This window comes from Rhinolophus hipposideros (genome assembly GCF_964194185.1).
Source record: "Rhinolophus hipposideros genome assembly, chromosome: 1".
NCBI lineage: Eukaryota > Metazoa > Chordata > Mammalia > Chiroptera > Rhinolophidae > Rhinolophus > Rhinolophus hipposideros.
Window position 1 is genome coordinate 10,686,943 of NC_138047.1, and position 24,066 is coordinate 10,711,008.

General features: G+C 38.1%; 1 protein-coding gene across 3 annotated transcripts in view; it reads right to left on the minus strand.

Moving 5' to 3' along the window:
- Positions 1-265: 265 nt before the first annotated feature.
- The window catches only part of LOC308508178 (ankyrin repeat domain-containing protein 26-like), a 109,243-nt gene continuing 85,442 nt past the window's right edge, over positions 266-24,066 (minus strand). For all 3 annotated transcript variants that reach the window (XM_081074557.1, XM_081074556.1, XM_081074558.1), the window contains 7 exons: positions 20,717-20,829; positions 19,308-19,437; positions 14,902-15,192; positions 14,295-14,512; positions 12,420-12,639; positions 3,223-3,268; positions 266-1,507 (listed from right to left, as the gene is read on the minus strand). In XM_081074557.1, coding sequence (XP_080930683.1) covers positions 1,389-1,507; positions 3,223-3,268; positions 12,420-12,639; positions 14,295-14,512; positions 14,902-15,192; positions 19,308-19,437; positions 20,717-20,829 — 1,137 coding nt within the window. In that variant the 3' untranslated portion in view covers positions 266-1,388. The remainder of the gene's footprint in view (positions 1,508-3,222; positions 3,269-12,419; positions 12,640-14,294; positions 14,513-14,901; positions 15,193-19,307; positions 19,438-20,716; positions 20,830-24,066) is intronic.

Genomic DNA, 24,066 nt, shown 5'->3' on the forward strand with positions numbered 1-24,066 from the left:
ACAAAGCAGCCATCTGACACAAGTATCCACCTTTCCTCCCGGAGCCTGTGACCGCAGGCCCTGGGCTGGGTAAGAACTTTCACAGAAGTCACGTCGTTCAGGGAAAAGCGAAGTCCCAGGAGAGGAGGGCTTGTGAGACAGAAGCTGCACAGAGCTTTCAAGTACCGTCGTGAGAGCAAGATTTAAAAAACTGATAGAGAATATGACCGCAGAACTGCTGTGAAACTTCATAAACTTTATAATTTCCCAGTATTTGCTTATTTTTGCTACCTTCTCTTTCCTTTCCTCACAGTAACTCACAAAGCATATAAAAAAAAAAAAAAAAAGAACCCAAACAACAAAGCACACCAAAAAGAAACCAAAAACCCTTAAAATCTAACAGACTTTGCAAAGGCACCTTCTGTCCTCAGAGACACAATGAGCTTGGTCGTTAGTCGATCTCTTGGTGCCACCTGGTGGCAGATTTAGCTAACAGCTCTGAGTGGGCCGGGAAATAAATCTTTAAATGCAGAGGATACATTCATTACTCAGGGTTCCATATTTGAGTAGCTGCCTCTTGGCTAAAATGTATTTGTAATACCAAAATCAATGTTCTCGCGCTTTCCTGATGATTCTCAGACATGCACAGAAAAAAAAAAATAGGTGGAATGAGGCAATTCTGTGCCTTCTTTCAGCTCCCACTACAGACACATGTCGCTTACACCATCTATTTATTACAAGTGCTTCTCACTTATGTGATTCTTGTTGTTGATTTTTCTGCTTAAGATGGTCTTAGTAAAAAAGTTATTTAGAAATTTGTAAAAATGTTTCTATAAAATATAAAGTGATATGAAAGTGGTAGCTATCACTGGATCACGGGTACCTGGCCTGATGGTCCAGAAAATGACATGACTACATTTGAATAAATGTAGATTTTTGTACGTGAATAAATGAATAAATGCAATTGCTGTACATAAATAAATGTAGATTGTTGTATATGAAAAAATAAGACATCCCCTGAAAATAAGCCCTAATGCGTCTTTTGGAGCAAAAATTAATATAAGACCTGGTCTTGTTTTCGAGGAAAAATGGTAGTGACAAAAATTGGAAAACACAAGGAAGTTATCAATTAACATCACTGAAGTATTAATTACAACTTGGTTGTTTGGGTTTTGCTCAAACAGCTGGTATTCGAGCAGTATGAGTAGGTAAAACTCAATTCTTTTTTTTTATTCACAAATCTGCTTACAAGTTAGTTTGATGCCAAGAAATATAATTTAAAATACTACATAAATTTTCATTATACATGATACAAAAATATTTTTAATAAAGATTTTCACGTCATATGTTACATTGGAAACAAAGTGTTATATAAACAGTCCAGTAAATAAATTTGTACTATTTATGTTTCAGATCATATACTTTTTATTTAAAATCTGTACATATTCTTGTGATGCTTTCAAAACTAGATCATCAGTAGATACTGGAGGAAAAAGTCTATAGGATTCATTTTCAAATTCAGCAGCAGCTAGAAAGAAAAAGAAAGAATTATGTTGTTTATCTAAAATACAACCAAGCATAAGTGTTAAGAAGAATGAAAAAACCTACATGAGACAACAGTACACAACGGGAGATGACCATTCAATATAATTTGCCCCTGGTGCACACTGACTTAACTGCTATTGTGGCTAAGTATCAGAGCTTCTGGTTGTCTCATCCTTCATTCATTTATTAACAAGGTAATATGACAAGCACTGAAGTTACAAGATGAAGATGACATGGTCCAGCCCTGACCCATCATCTACTATAAACTGAAGGAACAATGAACAGGCAATTTCCACTCAGAGTCACATATACCACACAAATACAAAGCAGGACACGACTGGAACACACAGAAGGGACATCCCTGTTTTGTGTCAATATTGTCCACTCTTTGGAGGAGGTGATATGCCTGAAGGACAAGGACAGAGGATGCCAGATAGAGGGAAGAAGCAGATGCAAAGAGAGTGGGGGAGAACACTTGTGGAATGAGAAGTTGTCTACTTCAGCCAGATGCTAGAGCAAAGGGGCAGACTAGGGTTCATAGGAAGACAGAAGGCTGAATTATTTGGCAAGAACTAAATTGATGTGGGTGTTTTATTCCATGCAAAGGAATTTGGAGTTTCTCCTGAGGGTACACGGTAAACCAATGACAAACTCAATGACTAGAAATTTAAATGTCACCCAGCAGGTGACAGTTATATGAACTGGAATTGCCTAAGTATCACTAGATGAGTCTGGTTATTGGACCTCATATCACTGGCAAAAACATGACAAGTTGATGAAGCCCAGTTGTTTTGTTTTGTTTTTTTACTGGGAAATATTTGGGAACAGTGTCTTTCTCCAGGGCCCACCAGCTCCAAGTCGTCCTTCAATCTAGTTGTGGAGGGTGCAGCTCACTGGCCCATGTGGGAATCCAACCGGCAACTCTGCTGCTCAGAGCTCGCACTCTAACCAACTGAGCCATCCATCCGCCCCATGAAGCCCAGTTTTCAACGTGCAGGTGGACAGTTCCGTAGAGATGGCAGAGGAAAGGAAGGAGACAGCCATAAATACAGAGATACAAGGACTTTTGAGATTTTTAAAAAGCTACAGTGCATGATAAGTAATCAGGAATAAATGTATTCTTCATTACAATGTTTATGATTTCAACCTTTTTCATTTGCTATGCGTAAGAAAATTTCCCCTCCCTTCTTCACCTCTCCCCTCCCCTCTCCGGTTCAAGCCGTTGTCTCTCAGTCTAGTTGTGTAGAACACAGTTCCATGGCCCATGCTGGTATTATGAGCCTTGTGCTACCCGAGGTGTGGCAATCATTTGCTAGTCAGCTCATGGCAGCTCTTGCTGGCTGCCAGCCACTCATGCCGGCTGCTCACAGCAGCACATGGTAGCCCATGGCAGCACTCAGCAGCCAGGGGCAGATTACGCCAAACTCCAGTTGCTCTCGGCAGTCCAGCTCCAGGGAGAGCTGCTGTTCACAGTCTAAGCTGTAGAGGGCACAGCTCACTGGCCCATGTGGGAATTGAACCCACCACCTCGGAGTTAGGAGCACGGCACTCCAACCACCTAAGTCACCGGGCCAGCCCAAGAAAATACTTAATGTAGTATCTATTATCTGAACATAGAAAGGGATGCCATTTACTATTCATAGTTTATTCCAGAAATCAATGATATCTAACTTGAATTCATACATTCTGGCAACATACCTTCTTTTAGTTCTCTAGTTATATTTTTTTCCAACTCCTGCTGCATCTGAAATAAATCAAATATTATTTATAGTATTTAAGTTAATTGGAGACATTTTGTAGGAATGACATATATCTTATGAAATGTGGCCTTTAAATAATACCTTTAGAGACTAGACCTAACTTGGGGATTGTGTAAATACAAAATAAATCACATAAATAAAATAAAATAAATTTCTACTTATTTTAATTTTAGATAATAGAAAACATATATATGTGATGCTATTTAGATTAATCTGATAAAAAGTACAATTGATATCGGTCTAGTGAATACAAGTAATTTCAGAAGGGTCATGTTTGATTGGATTGGTACAAAGAAGTTTAAAAAGTCAACTTATATTTTACACTAATGCATTACTTTGCAATTCTTAGAAAAAACAGCTTTATAAAAATTTACTCAGTTTTTTGTGGGTTGTTTTTTATTTTAATGGCTTTTTCCTTAAAATGAGCTTTCCTTTCTTGTACTTTTAGAAAATTAACATCTTAAGGTATGTTCTAAGCTATTAATTTTTTCAGCACAGAACCTTCAATACATAAAATGATGAAAAAGGTACTGTCATGTCATGTGAAAATTCTACTGGCAAAAACAGTAAGCAAAAATATTTTGTTATCTGTATTATGACTGAAACATTTCTTTATTCAAATGGTACAAAGATTTTAGAAAATCTGCTTGAAGAAAGGAGAAGTGTGGCCTACAGCCAGTTTGCAAACTTAGTTTCTGATTCATGCCTTTCGAGAATTAGAAACAACAAAAACAGTATATAATTCTTTAATTTTAACTTTGTTTCCCTTCTAGAAATTAGGGCCAATTTTTGAAATATTCAAGTAATTGCAGTTATAGTCTACTTAATTATGAAATGTGTAGGAATATTTCAAACTATATTACAAGTGTCCCATCTAGAATGTTCTCATTTAAATCTTTCTTATAAAAGTTATCTACTCTCTAAATTCCTGAAACAGGGCTTAAAATACTAGGTTGATGCAAAAGTCATTGAGGCTTTTGTAATTACTTTTAATGTGTTAAATCACAATGACTTTTGCATCGACCTAATAGTATACTGAACATAATAAACACTGTGGTGACAATAGGTGCTATCCAATGCTTCTCAAATTTTAGGTGTTTGAAGACAAATTTGTTGCTGATCATGTTTTCCAATATTTTCAGAGACTGTTTTCCATAATACTTTTTAGACAACAGCATGATTGACAGAACTTATAAAATGAATAATGTGACAACAACATTACCAGACAGGCCTTATAAAATCAATAACTCAATACCAGATGAAGGGAGAGACCTTTCATGAAACAGTTTTATGTTACCATTAATCAACAATATAAAATGTAAATCACATTTTTATATGACTTGAATTAAGGAATTACCTATGTAACATTATCATCTTTCGCCCCAAACGCTCTTTCCTAAACGTTTATTTCCATGATTTTTCTGTTTATTTGTAGGTGAGAACTGTGTTCAGATGGTAGAAGTAGCTTGAAGTCCAACATTAATAAGGATAATACATCTGCAATATTATTTATACTTTTCCATTAACAAAAAAATATAGAAAGGTGTGAAGAATTAGGTGGTGGGATCCAAGATGGCAAAGTAGATAAATGCTGATTGCCTCATCCCATGAACACTTCAAAATAACAATTAAATTACAGAACAATCTACCTGGAGAACCATCTGAAGTATAGATGAACAGATGTTTTATAACTAAGGATATAAAGAAGATCGTGGTCTCCTACCACGCTGAGACTAGTAGGGGAGGTGGAGAAGTGAAATGGGCTGGCCTCAAACCTCCATGGGGAGGATGAAACTTGGGAGAGATATCTTGGCCACAGAGGAGCTAGGGAACCCAACCTCACAACTGGCTCCCCAGCCAGGAGTACTGGTACTGGGAAGAGGAGCCCCCACAACATCTGGCTGTGAAGAACAGTGGGGATTCCAAATGTCCAGGTGGGATGGAAGGCTGCAGGAAATTCAGATGTCCCCTTAAAGGGCCCAAGCACAGACTCACTCACAGGCACTCACCCTGGGCTCTAGAGGAGGAACAGTGATTCACGGGGGCCCCGGAGACATATAGGGAAAGATTGAGTTGTGTGGTGTCAGGGTGAGGACTAGAGGGACAGTTGCCATATTCCCTACGTGGGGTCCTTCTGCCATGCAGCCGGCAGGTGGGGGCCATTTTTTCTGTTGAGCACACCCTTGGCCAAATGTGAATCTGGTATGGTGAACTCTGCTTACCCCACCGTGGTGACTCACTGAGACCCCACCACACCCACTCCATACTGCACAATGCTTTATCAGTGGCTGAACCTTGTGGGAGCAGCTGGCTGCAGGCCTCGGAGTATCCTGGCTTTTTGTGGTGCTACCCCAGCCCGATACTGGTTGCTGTGGTCCACAGTTCACAGTGTGGCCTCTCCCATGTGCCTCCAGGTACAGCCCAGGCAGAGACCAACCACGGATTGCTCTGTAGCTCCTACCAGGTAGCCCCCAGCCAGTCACAGGCAGTGGCTGACCTGGGCCTGCCCCAGAGTCCCCCCGCCAAGAGCCCCCAGAACCAACATACTTGAAGGTTGGCTTCACACCACAGCAGACCACCACCCAATTAGTCCCACAAGTGGCACACAAAAAGGGATGTCTCAACATGCACCAGAGCCATTTGGGCAAATCGCACTCCATGTGGTAAGCCCTCTGTACAGCAACCCGTAAGTTATGGATATAGCCAAATCCCTCAGCCAGTCAGGCTTAGGGTCAATCCCACCCACTGACATGCCAATAGCAATCAAGGCTCAAATATAACAGGAGGGCACACACGACCCACATAAGGGACACTCCTGGAGTACCCAGCACAGGTGATCAGGGAGACTGCCAGGGCTCCACAGAGCACCTACCACATAAGGCCACCTGGCATTACTGGGACACCTAACAGTCTAGCTAATACATAGAAACAAACACAGAGAGGCAGCCAACATGAGGAAACAAAGAAATACATCCCTAATAAAGGAACAGGAGAAAACTCCACAAAAAGAACTAAACGAAATTGAAGCAAGCAATCTACCAGAGACAGAGTTCAAAACAATGGTTATAAGGATGCTCAAGGAACTTAGTGAGAACTTCAAATAGCAAGCATTAAAAAAATGGTATAGAAACCACAAAACAGAACCAGTCAGAAGGGAAGAATACAATCACTAAAAGGAAGAAAGCACTAGAAGGAGTCACCGGCAGACAGTGAAGAAGAGTCTCGAATCAGAGACTGGGAGGACAAGGCAGTAGAAAACACCCAATCAGAACAGCATATGGGAAAGTATAATTAATTTAAAATGAGGATAGTTTAAGAGACCTCTGGGACAGCATCAAGCATAACAATATTCACATCATACGGGTACCAGAAGGAGAAGAGAGACAGCAAAAGACTGAGAATGTATTTGAAGAAATAATGACTGAACACTTCCCTAACCTGGTGAAGGAAACCAACATACAAGCCCAGGAAGTGCAGAGAGTCCCAAACAAGATGAACCCAAACAGGCCCACACCAAGACACCTTATAATTAAAATGGCAAAGTTTAAAGACAAAGAGAGAATCTTAAATGCAGCAAGAGAAAAGCAGTTAGTTGCTTATAAGGGAGCCCCCATAAGACTATCAGCTGATTTCCCAACAGAAACTTTGCAGGCCAAAGGAATTGGCAAGAAATATTCAAAGTAATGAAAAGCAAGGATCTATGCGTATACCCAAGACTACTCTACTCAGCAAGACTATCAATTAAAATCGAAGGACAGATAAAGAGTTTCCTAGACAAGAAAAATCTAAAGGAATGCATCACCATGAAACCAGAATTAGAGGGACTTCTTTAAGACACACACACACACACACACACACACAAATAAAAAATATAAATAACTAAATGGCAATAACTACATATCTATCAACAATTGCTTTCAGGGTAAATGGATTAAATTCTCTGATCAAAAACATAGGGTGGCTGAATGGATAAGGAAACAAAACCCTTACATATGCTGCCTATAAAAGACTCACTTCAGATTGAAAGACACACACAGACTGAAAATAAAGGCATGGAAAAAGTTATTTCATGAAAATGGGGGTAAAAAAGCTGGGGTAGCAATATTTATACTAGACAAAAGAGACTTTAAAAGAAAGGCTGTAACAAGAGACAAAGAAGGAGCCAGTAATCCCACTTTTGGGTATTTATCTGAAGAAACTCAAAACACTACTTCGAGGGAATGTGTGTATCCATATGTTCATTGCAGCATTGTTTACAATAGCCAAAATATGGAGGCAGCCTGGGTGTCCATTGATGGATGAATCGATAAAAAGAAGGTGGTACATATATACAATGAAATATTGCTCGGCCATGGAAGGAAAAGGGTTGTCGCCATCTGCAGTGACATGAATGGAGAGTATTGTGGTGAGAGGAGTATATCAGACAAAGAAAGACAGATGCAATGTGATTTCATATATATGTAAAATCTAAAGAATGAAATAAACTAACAAACAAAACACAAACACACTCATAGATAGAGAACATTTTGATGTTTGCCAGATGGGAGGGGGATTGATTAAGAACAAATTGGTAGTTACAAAATAGTCATGGGAATATAAAGCCAAGCATAGGGAATATAGTCAATAATATGGTAATAACTATGCACAGTGCCAAGTAGGTACTAGACTAGTCAGGGGGATCACTTCTTAAATTATACAAATGTCTAACCACTCTGCTGTACACCTGAAATTAATATAAAATAATATTGAATGTTAATTGCAATTGAAAAATTCAAAAAGGAAGGAAAAGGTGAAGGGGAATAAGAGGTTCAAACTTCCAGACATAAAATAAATAAGTCATGGAGATGTAATGTACAGCATGGGGAATATAGTCAATAATATTGTGACAGCATGGTACAGTGTCAGATGGTTGTTGGACTTACAGTGATCACTTCGTTAGGTATATAAATGTTGAACAACTATGGTGTACACCTGAAACTGATATAATGTTGTGTGTTAGCTATATGTTTTAATAAAAATCTTTTTTTTTTTTTGAAAGCCTTAGAGCATAAATGAGCTTGGCATATTCATGGAAGTAACAGAATGCCAGTGTACTGGTCTAGATATCTGGTCTCCTCTAAGATGTACATCTTAAGCATTGGTGTGGGACCAAAAATAAGCAGAGACCATTACAACTGTATTTTACTGCTAACTCCGTTGGACAAATAAACAAGGAACAGACTTGAAAACTTAGATGACTTAGATGAAGACTTGAAGACTTAGATGTTTACAAAATTCTTACATATATGGTTTTTGATAAATTCGTCTCCTTCATTAGGCCGTAAGGGCAGATATCATGTTTTATTTGATTATGTATCGTAAGCACATTGCCTAGAACAAGATGTAAGGAAGGTGCTCAATAAATGTATGTAAATTCCAAGGCTCATAGAGATTATAGGTCGTCTGAGGTCACAAAAACCAATGAGCTGCGGGCAAGGAATGGGCTTTCAGGCTTCCTACTGAACCTAGAGTTCCATGCCAACTACTTCCTCACATTCAGGAAAATTACATCAACTTCTAAATATAACTCAGAGAAAATGAAATGTAAAACTGTCATGTAGCTCAATAATATTTAGCCAGAAGACACGAAATGGTAGCTTTCTAACTAAATTATCAACTTGAAAGTCATTAATAAAAATAAAGGAACAGAAATTAACATCACAACATAACTCCTATTAGTAGCAGCCAACACACTCAATACATAAGGCACAAATTTTTTTAACCACAGGACAGGAAACTTGAAGGAGAAAATCTTTAGTTAAGTGAGCAAGCTGAAATTGAGGAAATTCTTCCTTAAAAGAACTTTTCCATTCCTCCACATGAACTTGGTTGACCAATGTCACCCAGCACAAGTATTGTCCGTGTTGGGAGTGAACTGTAGGGAAATTTAAAACACAAAACAGATTTCTCTTTACCATGTAGCGCACTTGTGTCCAACCTCACATCATCACACCTATATCATAAGTCTTTCCAGGAATTCCGTAGTGATTCGGGACACTTATCTCTGGATTTTGACAGGGTGGTGCTTTTTCATCTCTTATTCAGCCTTGCATGATTGGGCAACCCAATGCCTCCCGTGGGATCAATGTCTGCCTTGGAACAAGGGCATTGAATTTCACATAAACCATTTTTCAATTTATCCAGAAATACTGAAAACCACACACCTCTTTCCTACCAAAAGTACATTAAAGAAAAACTGTCCACAAGCATATTTTCTCACATTGCTTCTGCATTTACACTCTTTCATCTTCTGATTTCTCTGGTGACAACTAATGAGAACATTTTCAGTGTGTATCACGCGTAACAATTTACAGAAGCATTGGCCATTCACTTTCTTCTTGTACCCAGTACTCCAGGTTCACCACTTTGAAGGACTTGGACTCCACTTGGCTGAAGGGCTGTCTGAAAATCCTTGGCTTTGTTCTCCTGTGATTTATTAGGAGGAAGTCAAATGAAAACACAAGGTGGAAGGCCCATTTAGCACAGGCCTACGCTATTTTCTCTGCATTAAGAAGACCATAAAATACCATCAAAAGCACAAATCACAGTGCATTGATTGAAATGGATATTTTAGGAAGTGATGTCAATATCTTGGCAAGAGAGACAACCCTTTCTATCGCCATTAATATCTACTAGTGGGGCATCTATAGCCCAACAAAGGTTCCTCTGCTCAACACTCTAGGAATTCCTTAAAAGACCAAACACAGGGAAAAGGGAAGCAGGGTGCACTGGATGTGAGAGGGAGGCAGGATGGGGGGAAGGACAGGGACAGGCCCACAGCTGCAGTTCCAGGTGGACAAGGCTGAGCCTGAAGCCCCAGCAAAGGCAGTAGTGGTAGAGGGGTCGGGGTGCAGCCCCCATATCCCAGCCCAGGGGAGCGTAAGAGGGGCAGCAATAGCATCCTCCCACCTCCCCAAGCATCCCGACCCCTCCCCAGGTGCAGCAGTGCTGGCACCACCAGGGACCAGTAGCAGCAGCAGAAACAATTCTCGGCATCCAGACCACACACAGTGCTACCAAGTAGACATAGGGAACCAGGTAGCCGCTCAGCGGGCTCAAGAACAGGCTCCCCTCAACCACTCACTTCTCTCACCTGAGTGGTGGTGGTGACCAGAGACCCTGGAGACCTGGATACAGCAGTGACACCCACCTCCCTAATCACCCAGGTCGGGACTCCCACACCACAGCTAAGCCCCGAACCATGGACCTCCCACACTCAAGGAGCACCTGTGGGAGAAACAGAGGCTACACGATTGCACCATCTACTGGAAAACAAAAGAAAGACCTCTAATGATCTACCTGCTGACTTGTACAAACCGAAATGTACCTAAATAAGAAAGTGTTCACTACTTCAAATGCGCCTGCAGAGGAACAAGCCATCCAGCAGCATGAACAAGCAAGGTGATGCGATGACACTGAGGGAAGATGACACTTCTCCAGAAACCAAGCCTAAGTCACAGAAGATTGTCATCTACATGACCAAGATGTCAATACAGCAGCCATGAAGAATCTCACTGAGATACAAGAACACTCACAAGGCAGTTCAATGAGTTCAGGAGTAAAACTAATTACCGGAAGGAGGACTTTATCAATGAGATGAAAAGTATAAAAAAGGACCAAACAGAAATCCTAGAGATGAAAAATTCAAGAATGGATATTTTAATAACAGTGTCACACACAAAAAACAACTTGCTATTTAAAGACTCCCTAGCATTGCCATCTTAGCATCAATTATTCAAGTGATGTCAAGATATATAGACATAAGTGAACCTCATTTTAAAAATTCGAATATTTGCTTATTTAACTATTTTTTTTTCTTTTTATTAGTTTCAGGTGCACAAGACAAGGTAATACGTAGACGTTCATCACTTATATCCCTCACACTGTGGACCCCCCTGTCCCCATCCCCCCATCCACTATCCCTCCGACCTCGCACCGAGCCATCACATTATATATATAAAATTATAGTTGGCATTCATTATTGTTCAGCTTCAGGTGTACAATGCAGTGATCAGGCATCTACATCAGCCCTGAGGTGGTCTCCCAAATGGGACCTGTGACCATCAGATACCCTACAAAATCTTTACAACATTATTGATTACGTTCCCCAAATTAATTTTCAAAAACCCGAGGCCATCTTGTGGTTACCGACTGTTTTAGAAAACATACAATTGCTCAGCAAGACATATTATAAAAACTGAAATAAAATTGCTGTAAGTAAAATAGCAAATAAGAATGTACTCGCAAATAAGATGACAACTTTTAACTTAAAAACAGAAATTAATCTTTTTAGTGTTACAAGTTTACTTAATTCATAAAAAGGATTTATCTCAGTTTCGTTTAAATTATCAACATCCTTATATGGTTAAGTGTTTGTATGTCATTCATTCACTTATGCTTAGGGGTAGAAAAACTGGAGTGCAGCAAAATTTTAAGTGTTATGAGCCATTTTCAAATTAAAACCAATTAGAAAATAAGCCAACCAAAAACAACAAAAGAACAAGACAAACAAATGAGAAAGAAAAACTCATAGACACAGACAATAGTTTAGTGGTTACCAGAGGGTAAAGAGGGTGGGGGATGGGAGATGAGGGTAAGGGGGATCAAATATATGGTGATGGAAGGAGAACTGACTCTGGGTGGTGAACACACAATGGGATTTACAGATGATGTAATACAGAATTGTACACCTGAAATCTATGTAAATTTACTAACAATTGTCACCCCAATAAATTTAATTTAAAAAAAAATAATAAGCCAAAACATCTCCAATATACCATTGATTATTAGGCAATAACATTTAATGTCTAGAATTGAATTTGAAGGCAGTTTTTCAAGAGATTTAAAATGTATCAGTTTAGTTACATTTATTGAATACAGTTAACATTATTGAATACAGCATCTCTTAAAATATGAGAGATCTAGGGACTTAAAAAAGATTGTAAAATTTCTGTCTCCTCTCTATATTAGCACAAATATTTACAACTTTTACTTCGTGAGCATTAGTCAATGAAACAACTCAGAATTTCACCAAATTAAAAAAGAGAATTATATCAGAAATGTGAAACCCAAGGGAAAAAAGATAATATGACTAACCTTGGTCAAGTAAGCCTCCATACTATCATTTGAAGTCTGTGAGGTACTAATCACCAAGTTTTCTCTTGGAGCAGGATTTCTACTAAGGAGTAACCTCGTATTAAAACTTCCAACACAAGGCAGCTCCAGGACTGGCCTCGTAAGAGCAGTGCTGAGTAAAGTGTTCTGCCTTTCCTTCACGAGAAGCTGGGTACTGATCTCTACCAGCCTATCATTAGTCCTGCGAAGATTGTAAGAAACAAATGCTTAGTATTTTATTTTTCCTTAATGACTTGCATTTTTTAAAGCTGCCATAATGTAAATGAAATTTCCCATTACACAACATTTTAACACTGAAATTGTGTTGAAGAAGACCTACTATATACAAGTACAGGTTTAAAATTGTTCTAAAGAAGTATATACATAGTTTCCATGGGAACTCCTAACTAACAAGTAATCCAAAGTAGGGAGGGGAGATAAAGGCCTATGAGGGATATAGATGGCTGCCTTTTGGAACGGCAGAACTAACAAGATTCTTGAAGATGCCATTAGATATATTTAGTACACCGGTTTAGAGATTAAAAGAGAAAATCCCTCAAAGATATTTTCAAGGATTTGCTTTCATCACCCTTGGACAATACACTCATTACCTTGGAGAAATTAAGCATTTGGCACTGAGGCATAATTTAGAGCAATGCCCTCTGGGAAGTACAAGGTAACCTGGTTGGTGATCAAAAACGAACTGACGGGCCAGCCCGGTGGCTCAGGCGGTTAGAGCTCCCTGCTCCTAACTCCGAAGGCTGCCGGTTTGATTCCCACATGGGCCAGTGGGCTCTCAACCACAAGGTTGCCAGTTCAATTCCTTGACTCCCAAAAGGGATGGTGGGCTCTGCCCCCTGCAACTAAGATTGAACACGGTACCTCGAGCTGAGCTGCCACTGAGCTCCCGATGGCTCAGTTGGTTGGAGCGCATCCTCTCAACCACAAGGTTGCTGGTTCGACTCCCGCAAGGGACGGTGGGCTGTGCCCCCTGCAACTAACAACGGCAACTGGACCTGGAGCTGAGCTGCGCCCTCCACAACTAAGACTGAAAGGACAACAACTTGAAGCTGAACAGCACCCTCCACAACTAAGACTGAAAGGACAACAACTTGGAAAAAAGGCCTGGAAGTACACACTGCTCCCCAATAAAGTCCTGTTCCCCTTCCCCAATAAAATCTAAAAAAAAATGAACTGAAACAGCTCCACAGGCTTTAGCTTATAACAGTGTTACCAAGGCTTTGGAGGTGGGACCTGCCCTTTCTGTCTTCCACACACTCCAAGGCAGGCCGACACCCTTATTATTTTAAGCTAACTTGTCAATTATACTGCTGTTCACCCCTATGTTAATCTTTCCCTATTTTACCTGTATGCCTTTGTGTCGAGTAGAAAACCATAAAAAAATAGTTTGTCTCAAAGCACCCCCTAGTGATAATAACTCAGATCACAATCAAGAAAATACATTTACCAAATGCTGGAATGTGCAGAGTACTCAACCGTTTGGATTTAATGTTCTCTTCCAAAAAAATAGTTAAACTCATTAAAAACTACTTTGGGGAATTCTGGCAAGAAATTTGATAATAATATCGGTCTAAATTATAAAGCTTCAAAAACACTTAGCTTCAAGTCTGGATCAGGTTAACTCTTAACAGTCATATAAAACTAAAAATGGGGGAGAAATGCAAATGTTCTAGACTAACATTTTAGAGGTTAAATTCATTTCCTAACATCATTTTCCAAACTTATACTATTTAGTTCGCTTTCACTTCCTACTAATCTCATGAACCTGGCTAGATACAAATTATATCAGAAGCAAATTAATGACTAAATTTATTTTCTGATTCTATTTTGACTTACTTGTTTAGTTTAGTTGCCAATGACTTTCTAACTTTTAATTCCTCTAGATAGAGTAGCTTATATTTTTCCAATTCTATTTTATTAGAATCTTCTTGAGTAGTTTTCATTTTAGAGAGTTCAGATTCCAGATCTTTAATTCTGAGTTCCATTTGGCTTTTCATTGAAACATAATTGTTCTCTCTTAACTGTTCTAAGTTTTCTTGAGATGCTGCTTGTGCCTAGAGCAAACAGAAAAGATACATTTTAAAAATAATTACAACTGGAATAATTATAACATAGTTCCTTCCTTTAATATTGAGTCAATGATTTCAGAGAGCAACTTTATGAAAAAAAGCTGACATTTGAAATATTTCTCAACAATGTCAACTAAATTAAATCTGAATTATGAAAATAAAGTGGAATCATTCTTCTATTAGTACTCATGTAATCTGATAATGCAAATAATAGAATCAATTAAAAAATTTAAAAATTGAACAATATAACTTACTAATTCAAGAATATGGTACATTGCCATTAAGCGAAGTGGAGGAAACACATACAATGTATATATCCAAAATGTAATTTGCAGTGAAATGAATAAAAGCACCTTAATGATCAATAAATTAACCTGTAAAAATAGATTGACTTCTTTTAATTTTTCTACTACTTCCTGTCTTGCTCGTTCTTCAATCTTCCGTTTATACAGTTCTACTTCACTGTATTCTATCATATTCATTTCTATATGACTTTTGAGGTTAAATAATTCTTGTTTCAACTCCATATTTTTATTCTCTAGTTTTTCACATTTCTTTTGTATTCCTTTCATAGATAATAACTCCTGTTGAAGAAATTGATTTTTTTCATCCAGACGTAGATGTTCTGAAGATGTAATTCCCAGTTTTGCTGTGAGATCATCAATCTGCATAAATAAGATAATATTGTTTGGTTATAAAGGAAGTTGACTGAGAATAGTTTAACCCAAAACCAGTATTAATTTGGAAATAAATTCAGTTGCCATCAACTGTAGTACAGTCTTAGAATGTCGAGTCTTCAATTACTCAGAATCAACAACAAAGATAAAACCATCAGTAGTCTCAAAAATACATTCTTTACTGCTATCATCTTTGCCACACTACATCTGCACTTGATTTTATACTATTTCTTGTATGACTGCTTCATGTCTTTCCTCCATAAAATGACAAGTAATCACCTCTTAGAAGTCTCTTAACGCTTCCCCCATCTTAGTGCTCCATCATTTTTAAAGATGTTTTGGGGATGTCATAGTGTGTTACTTAGGCATCAGTCAATAAAGGCCTTCCCAAAATAAGACTTTGGAAATAAGACTGTAATTAACTCATTTTATAAGAACAAATTATAATGCCATCAGCCTTTTACTGAACTACAAATGTTTTATGGCAATTTGAATTGCATTCCAAGAAGAAATGATTCCCCAGGGTAAAAGGAAATCACTTCTCTCAGTGTTAAAGTTTAGTGAGATGATGTCTACAATTTTTTGAATAACAACGAAAAAAATGCCTTAATTCAATAGTGCTATCTTGTAATCCCTTGTTACTTTCCACAAAATAAGAGAACATACTAAATAACAAAAACATCAATAATAACAACAACAAACTTGCTGGAATTTCAGTGATACTGAGATGGGTAGAACTACTTTAGATACAAGGCTTATTTGGTAAGACAAGGTGAATGGATGTAGTGTTTTTAAAACGTGGCTACAAATTCTTGACATTTCTCCATGAAATTCCCTCCCTTTTAATATGTGCTGGCCTTGGGAAGTAACTGGATTCTAGTGCATGGAATAGGGCGGAACTTCTGTGAGAATGCTATGTCTGAGGCAGAAAATGTGATACAGCTTCCATCTGACTTTCTCTCGGGAAGCTCGCCCTGGGAACCTAGCCACCATGTTATGCAGAATGAAGAAGCCCAGGACACACAGTGAGGCCTCCTACAGATGTTCGCACTGAGACGGCCCCAGCGGGCATCCCGGTCAAAAGCCCGCTTCAACTGCTACACGTGTGTGTAACAGCCTTCAGATGATTCTCATTCACAGCTTCATGGCAACCCAGCTGATGCCAAGCGGAAAAGAACTGAGCTGGTCTCACTGGTCTCACTGAGCTTGGCCCAACTGCATATTTGTGAACAAAATGAATGCTGTTTTGAGCCACTAGCTTCTGAGGTGGTTTTTTGAGCAGCACTAAATAGCTGGCACAGATACTGATATTCAAAATAGTGTGTGGTCACAAAGAAAAAAAACTAAAACCTGTAGGACTGCTTTTCAACCAGGAGGTAGATGGGACCTGAAAGAATGTAGAGAAGAGTGAGAAGGAAAACCAAAATGGCCTCCAAGAGACGCTTCGCGGCCCCTGAAGGGGCTGACAGCAAGGGCTTCTCAGTGAGTAAAGAAAATGACATTAAAATATGGATGAAAGGGGACTCTTGCTATGAAGTAACTGAAAGTAAAATCCACAAGAAACATAAGCTAAAGAATGAGTATGAACTACAAAGGAATGAGTATTTATTGGGTTCAAATATCTGTTTCCCATTTACAGCCTCTCCCACGTGTCCAGTTGTCAAATCACGCTAAAATGAAGAAATGGCTTCTGGGAGAAGATCAAATTCACTGTGCTCCCAGGAAGACATGATCTAAAGATGAAGACAAGGCTGTAAAATCCTTCGTCAAGACCTCGAAAGAGTTAAGGTGGGGCCTCCGATTCTGTTAAGGATCTTAAGAGTATAAGAATTTTAAAGCCATGGTCCTACAACAGCTACAGGAAGCCCACGGTGCAGAGCTTATCTCAAAACGCTTTGTGAGGGTGGCTTTTCTAAATGCATGAACTCCAGTAAATCTCACATGCAACTCAAAGTTTTTAAGAGAATCATAGTAGCAAAAATCCTGCTTAACCAAGACACTACAAAATATAAGAAAGCCCATGGGTCTTAGACATTTTGGGGGAGGACTCACGCTCTGAACAAAAAAGGGGCCACATACTAGCTAAATCTGATGAGCTCAGGAGAGGCCTGCATGGTCTAAACACAAAATCTCCTAACTAAAAGCGGGTCATGGCCGGTAGTCACATCCTTGGCCTGTAACTTCCTTGACAAAAATCAATCTTTACCTTAAGTGAGGCTGTCTATTGTCTTTTTGCATCTAAGATAACATACCCTCGGAATGTCAGAGTATTCCTTTTCTCCAGACCCCTCAGGGCACAACCCACTACTCAAGAGCACTAGACTACAGAACCCCTAATTGTTATCTTGTTCCCAATACCATCTCTATGTGCTAGGAAACGTTAATTGCTAACTATTCTGTACCCACCAATGTAAAAGAAGTATCTGTATCTCCATTTTACTTTTCATGCAATCCCAGAGATTTCCCCACTTTGCTTTCTCCCACCCCCTTTATCTATCAGCAATGGATTTCATGTAACCCTCCTTACGTCTCCTCCTTTGATTCTAATTATAAAGTAAGCTGCAAAACTGCCATTTTCCAAAACATTTTCTTAATTTGTTGAGATTTTGCTTCCTGGCAACCATCATCAGTTTGGCTCAAAAAAACTCATTAAACTTCTCTACAGGTTTGAATGTTTCTTATGTCAACAATGCTGAGAAAAAGCTGCACATACAGGTAAAAACAAAGGACAGAACAAGGACAGAACAAAGAGCTCAGAGGGAAGAGCAAAGGGCCATGGAGAAGCCTTCCTAATCAAAGAATGGGCAGCACGCATCAGGCTGTATTTCAGAATAACTGTGGACTAGCATGCCCCCCATTTTTCTGAAAGGGAAACTTGAGCAGTTTTGCAGAATGTTGGGTGTGTGGGTGGTAGATAACTTGTCTCTTTGGTCTCATGTCTTCATATTGAAGGGAACTGTTCTCAAGGGGCTTTACTCCAGAATCCACAACCCAGGCACCTCCATCTCCACCTACACCAGCCTAAGATGGTAAAACCTTGGACTCGAGCCTGAGCCTGATGCCATAATAACTGAGACTTGTGGGGGGTATTGTGTAGGGATGAGTGTATTTTCCATGTGGGAGGAATATAAAAAATTGTGGCCAGTGGGGAGGTTAAGCTGGTTTTTAAAACGTATCCATATATTTTGAAATATTCATTCCACAAGAAAGGTAGAATATGAGTCAACCTTAGTTACTCACTCCTAATAAACAGAAAGTGATGCTGTGTGAATTCCAAGGCTGGTTTGGAAAAGGCAACACAGCTTCTGCCTGGCTCTGTATCTCAGGTTGCTTAACCCTGGAGCCCAGACCCTGTGTTATGAGGAAGTTTGGTCACAGTGACAGCCTATATGTTCTAGTGTAGGTGTTCCAGCTGTCTGCCCCAACCAACAGGTAGGATCAACAGCCAGACATGTCGGTGAACAAACTTTCAAATGATTCCAGCCACCCGCCATTGAGCTGCCCCAGTGGAAGCTGAGGGGAACAGAGCCAGATGGTCCTAGCCATACTTTTCCTAAGTGTTGATTTGTGAACAAAATAAAGGTTGTTTATTATTTAAGCCACTACACTTGGGTGAGTTCATTAGGGAAAAACAGATAAACCTTCTGGATTAAACAGAGATAAGAAACATAACTCATTCGCCAGGTACAGGGATACTTTTTAGGATGACGAAAATGTTCTAAAATGGATTGTGATGTTGACTGTATAAAGCTTTGACTACACTAAAAGCCACTGAATTGTACACTTTAAATGAGTGAAGTGCATGCTATATTCCTCATATCTCAATAAAGCTGTTTCCAAAAAAAAAAAAAAATGATTCAGTGCTTTGGAGTGGTGGAATGGTGTGCTTCCTGCCATTAGCTCGCTGGCCGGAGTTCAAGACATAGGAGAGTTAACAGTACGTCCTTTTTATAGAAAAATGATATGGAACAAAGATGTCTTTTTCAGTGACATTTAGTCTGTCAAATTAACAGAAAAATCAATATTTCACTTCTCAAAGTATTGAATGATTTATATTTTCCCAAATTAAGTGATTTGGGTTCCCAAAACTGATTATAACTTACCTTCTGTTTTAACATATTAATCTGAATATCCACTTCAATTTGATTGGGTTTCAAATCTCCAGGGAAACTAAGCTCTCCATTTTCATATTCATTTAACTTCCTTCTTGCAATTTTTAAGAGTTTCTTAAATCTGTAGAAATGTAGAATGATAAGTCAAACGCTTAAAGAGTAAATATTTAATAATCATTTAAAGAGATATTATGTTCTATCATACAAAATAATCAAATCTATAAATTACAATCCTCTGTTATTTGTTCTAATCTAATACTTTTTGAAAGCATAATAACTAAATTATAATCTTAGGTAAATAATATGAAAAATTTTTATGACATATATGAAAGTTAATATTGTAACTATAGAGTTCTTATAAATAAGTTATTATTAATATCCATTTCCATATGTTAATATAAAACATTAATTATTAAATATCAGCTCTACACCAGACATCAGTATCCAAATTGAAGAAGAAAAGCATAATTATACATGAATGTTTTGAAAAGACAAAAAAATATCATTTGGTACCCACTGACGACAGTCTACAAGAAGAAAAGAAAGTACTAACGAGAAATCATTCAAAATAGAAAGAGAAGCAAAAAGAAAAATCTTTGAAGTCTGACTGGAGGGGAAAAGGAAACCAGCAGGACTTTAGAAAAAAGGAAATCAGAGAGATAATGTGTAATAGTTTCTTCAAGACTGTTTTAGGGAAGAGGTCTTTGCTAGCACAATGTTAACATAACGAAAGGGATACAACACAATGTGGAGAAAAATAGTTAAATGAGAGAGAAACATTGATGAGAATCAGAGAACAAATTTAAATACTCAGCAAATAAACAAAATGGAAGCCATGTGGGGAGCTTCCCAGATGTTCGGGAAAGATTCCATTATTATTTCATCTGAGTGGTAAAACATGATCACTCAGCTCATTCTTCTTTAAGCCATACACATATTTTTGAATATATGATATATTTTACAACTGAAAAAAGCAAAAGAGAACATAAGCCAAATCAAGATAATTTTTGATGCTATTAAACAATAGGTTTAATAGCATATGAACACAGATAGGTTTTTAGACATTAAACTACTAGAATGCCAAAGGAGAAGACACTAGTAAAAGAAAAGATTACCAAAAACAGCAAAGACATCTTACAGAAATAAAAATTGAAGGTAGATAATTAAGAGTGCAGTTGACAGTATATGCAAACGGCATTGTCATTATTATTTTAGGAATCACTAAAGAGTATGCTTGTACAGTTAGTTGCTGAAGTAAATCTTTAAATAAGTTAATTTGTTTATGAAAATTACAGATACAAAATACAGATACAAAAATACAGTATTTTGGTTTTTATAAAGTAAAATTATACTTAAATCTTAATTAGTGGTTGAAATGATCTGAACTATTAAAATCTTACCTGGTAATCTCTTTTTCTAATTCACCATTTTTCTTCATTTCTTCATCCAAACTATATTCCAGAGATTGTTTTAACTCAATATATTTCTTTAATTGTTCCTTTTCATTCTCAGACTTTGAAAAATATTTTGAACAAAAATTAGTTTTAAAAATCTAGAGACTCTTCTTTCTCTAAAATATTATTCCTCATCAGTTCATGAGTGACATGTGTAGACAGGTTTATAAAATACAGTTTATAAACTAATGCCAATAAGGATAGATTTCAAAAACAGTGACTTTTCTTAAAACAGCTAAATTAATTTTACACTATCATCATTTTTTTTCTAGAGTTTAAATTGCCATTGTTAAAAACAGAGGGTTTTTTACATGTAAAATAGGAAGTGTTAAAGAACTTTTTAGAAGAGTGGCTATACGAGGTGTGATCAAACAATATGGTGAATGTTTAAATAAAAAATTATTACAGTAAAAGACAACTGCCATTAATCCCCCTCAAAAAACACTCCCTCTTGCTTCTAATATACTTTTCACATCATTCTTGCCACTTTCTGAAGCAGTTCTGGAAGTCCTCTTTCGAGAGTGTCTAGTTGCGCTGTCGTGGCTGCTTGATGTTCTGAGTCAGTTTGACTTTGGGGAGGAGCCAGAAGTCTCATGGCGCCACAACATTGAATAAGGTGGATGAAAACCATAATGCTTTTACTTAAAAGAAATTGCCGTACCAGAAGTGATATGTGACACAAAGCATTGTCACGATGGAGGACATTTTACAGCACACTTTAAAACACATTTTTTCTGAGCTGTAGCTCACACCCAACTGACTGCACCGAACAAGTCGAAACTTGTCACACACTGTTACTAAGGTTCCAAGTGCCACTTCCTGTATTGAAGATCCCTGCCTTTCACTGTATCTGTACTCTGCCTTCTTCCTTCTAGTTCCTCATAGACAATATCCACAACGGAAAGGCTCCGTGTCACACATCACTTCTGGTACGGCAATTTCTGTCAAATAAAAACATTACAGTGTGTCCTCGTCCACCTTATTCACCGGATCTGGCACCGTGTGACTTCTGGCCCTTCCCCAAAGTCAAACTGACCATGAAAGGTAAACATTTTGAATTGATTCAGGACATCGAGGCAACCATGACAGCGCAACTAAAGACACTCATGAAAGGAGACTTCCAGAACTGCTTCAAAAAGTGGCAAGAATGATGGGATATGTGGGTTCGAAGCAAGAGGGATTAATGGCAATGTGTCTTTTACTGTAATGAATTTTTTTTTATTTAAACATTCACCATATTGTTTGATCACACCTCATATTTACATTTTAGTTTCTAAAGATGCCCTAGAAACATTTCATCAACAGTGCAAAATATTCCAGATTTTATTAAATCACATCTTTGAAAAGTTCCCATGCAGTCCCCATTATATTATGATGATAATCTGACTTTAGGATGAAATAAAGACTCATTTGTAAGCATTCCTCCATAGTTTCAATTTCTCCTTTTCTATTACACAGTTTTCCCTATAAATAAAGTTTAGGTTTTCTCTAGATTATATAAAAATATAACTTTTTGTTGATTCTTGTACCCTTTTCTATCAGTTTCTCCCCTTCCATTGAACTTCAACATTCGTTAATGAATAGTCTCATCCACTTATTCATATTTTCTCCACTTATTCTCTTCTTTCACATAAGAATCTGACTTTCAATCCTATAATTGCACTAAAAATTTTTTAGTGTCATCTTTGTCGTTAGTCCTTATTCTGCTTTATTTCTCAGTAACAAATGAGAAGAATGCCCACACCCTTTCTATGGTCTTCTAAGCCCGATTCATTTCTAAACAGCAACCCTGATGTTCATCCTTCACCTTTCTCTTTTTAAATTCTCTCAGAGTTCCTTAAATCTCAATGCTTCAAACCAGATTCCCTCATCTACATTTCCAGCCTTAACCCAATTACTGAGGTCCTCTGCACTTTGCCTTCTTCCTTCTAGTTCCTCATAGACAGTGTCCTCAACCACACACTCATAAACCATTACTTGCTGTGGATTAGCTCATCTTGAACATTTTATGTTGATTCTTATTAGTGTTACTTTAAGTGTAGTGCGATTTTCTGATCTTACGAACACCTTCACTGTTAGGATGTTGAACAGCATACTTTGTCTTGGTTTTCTCTTAGAATATAAAAGTTTTTCAGAAGCATTAGATTACCAATTACTTGCCTTTGGTTTTTTTGTTTTTGTTGTTTTTGAACAATTTCCTGTTCCTTAGAGACCTGACCTGACCTATGGAAGTCTTCTTCTGAAGTTGCTTTCACATACATACTCGACTACCTTATTTGAAGGCTTGAGTCAGCTAGAGTTATCCCTTCTTCCCAATCCAGATTCTTCCCCTCAACATTGTGCAGATCAAATATCTTAACCCAGGTAATATCTCACCGGAGGGGAATCATGAGATGAGAGCCTTCTAAGAGAAGTGGGGACTATTGATTGAATGGGTTGAAAGCTGTCATTATTAAATTTTTGACTCACAGGGTAGACCTTAAGGTGGCTAATAATTCTGTCAAGATCCTAACTCATTTCTATAGGAATCTACAGAGAATCCCTCATTATTTTTTTTATTTTTGTGTAAGCTTAATCAGTTTTGAGTATTCTTACAATTTTTTTTTTAATTTTTGATACCCTAATAGATTTCTGTAGGAAACTGTAAGGTGACAACTCCTGGTACTCGCGTTCACAGAAGACTCCTTATCAACTTATCAACATGTCACTTGTATGAAAAGTACACTAACACAATGTAACGAATGTATATGAAGTCTAGACAAAAATTTTTTTTCAAAGTTTCTTCAGCCACAGGCAGACCCATGAACATAATTTTCTCTTTCCCTCGATAGGCATGTCTGTCATAAGCACTTGCACAGACCCGGCCACTGTGACTGAAAGACACCAGCTGATAGGTGTGTCCACCTCAGCGTTCCACCTCAGGATTCACAGTACAATCTTCTGATTGGAAATCCTAGGCTGCCTCTCCTACAGGGCACAGGAGGATGGTAGGGGAATGTCGCTCTGCTTAGGAAACAGTGGTATGGATTTCACTGTCTGTCAGGAAATCGTCATCCTGGATGACACGTCACTCTTTCCTGAGACCAGATTGTTACATCTTTGAAAGTCTGATAACGCAAGTGAATGAAAATCTTAGTTGCTAAACTTGCAATGCTAGGAGCATTATGTTACTGTGTAAGGCCCCGCTTGAATAGCCATGTCTACTTTCTCACTGGCATCTCTTTTCTTTTTGAAAATCCAACAAAGAGAAATGTACTTTTCAGGAAACACTTGCATAATGACCTTGCATTCATTCT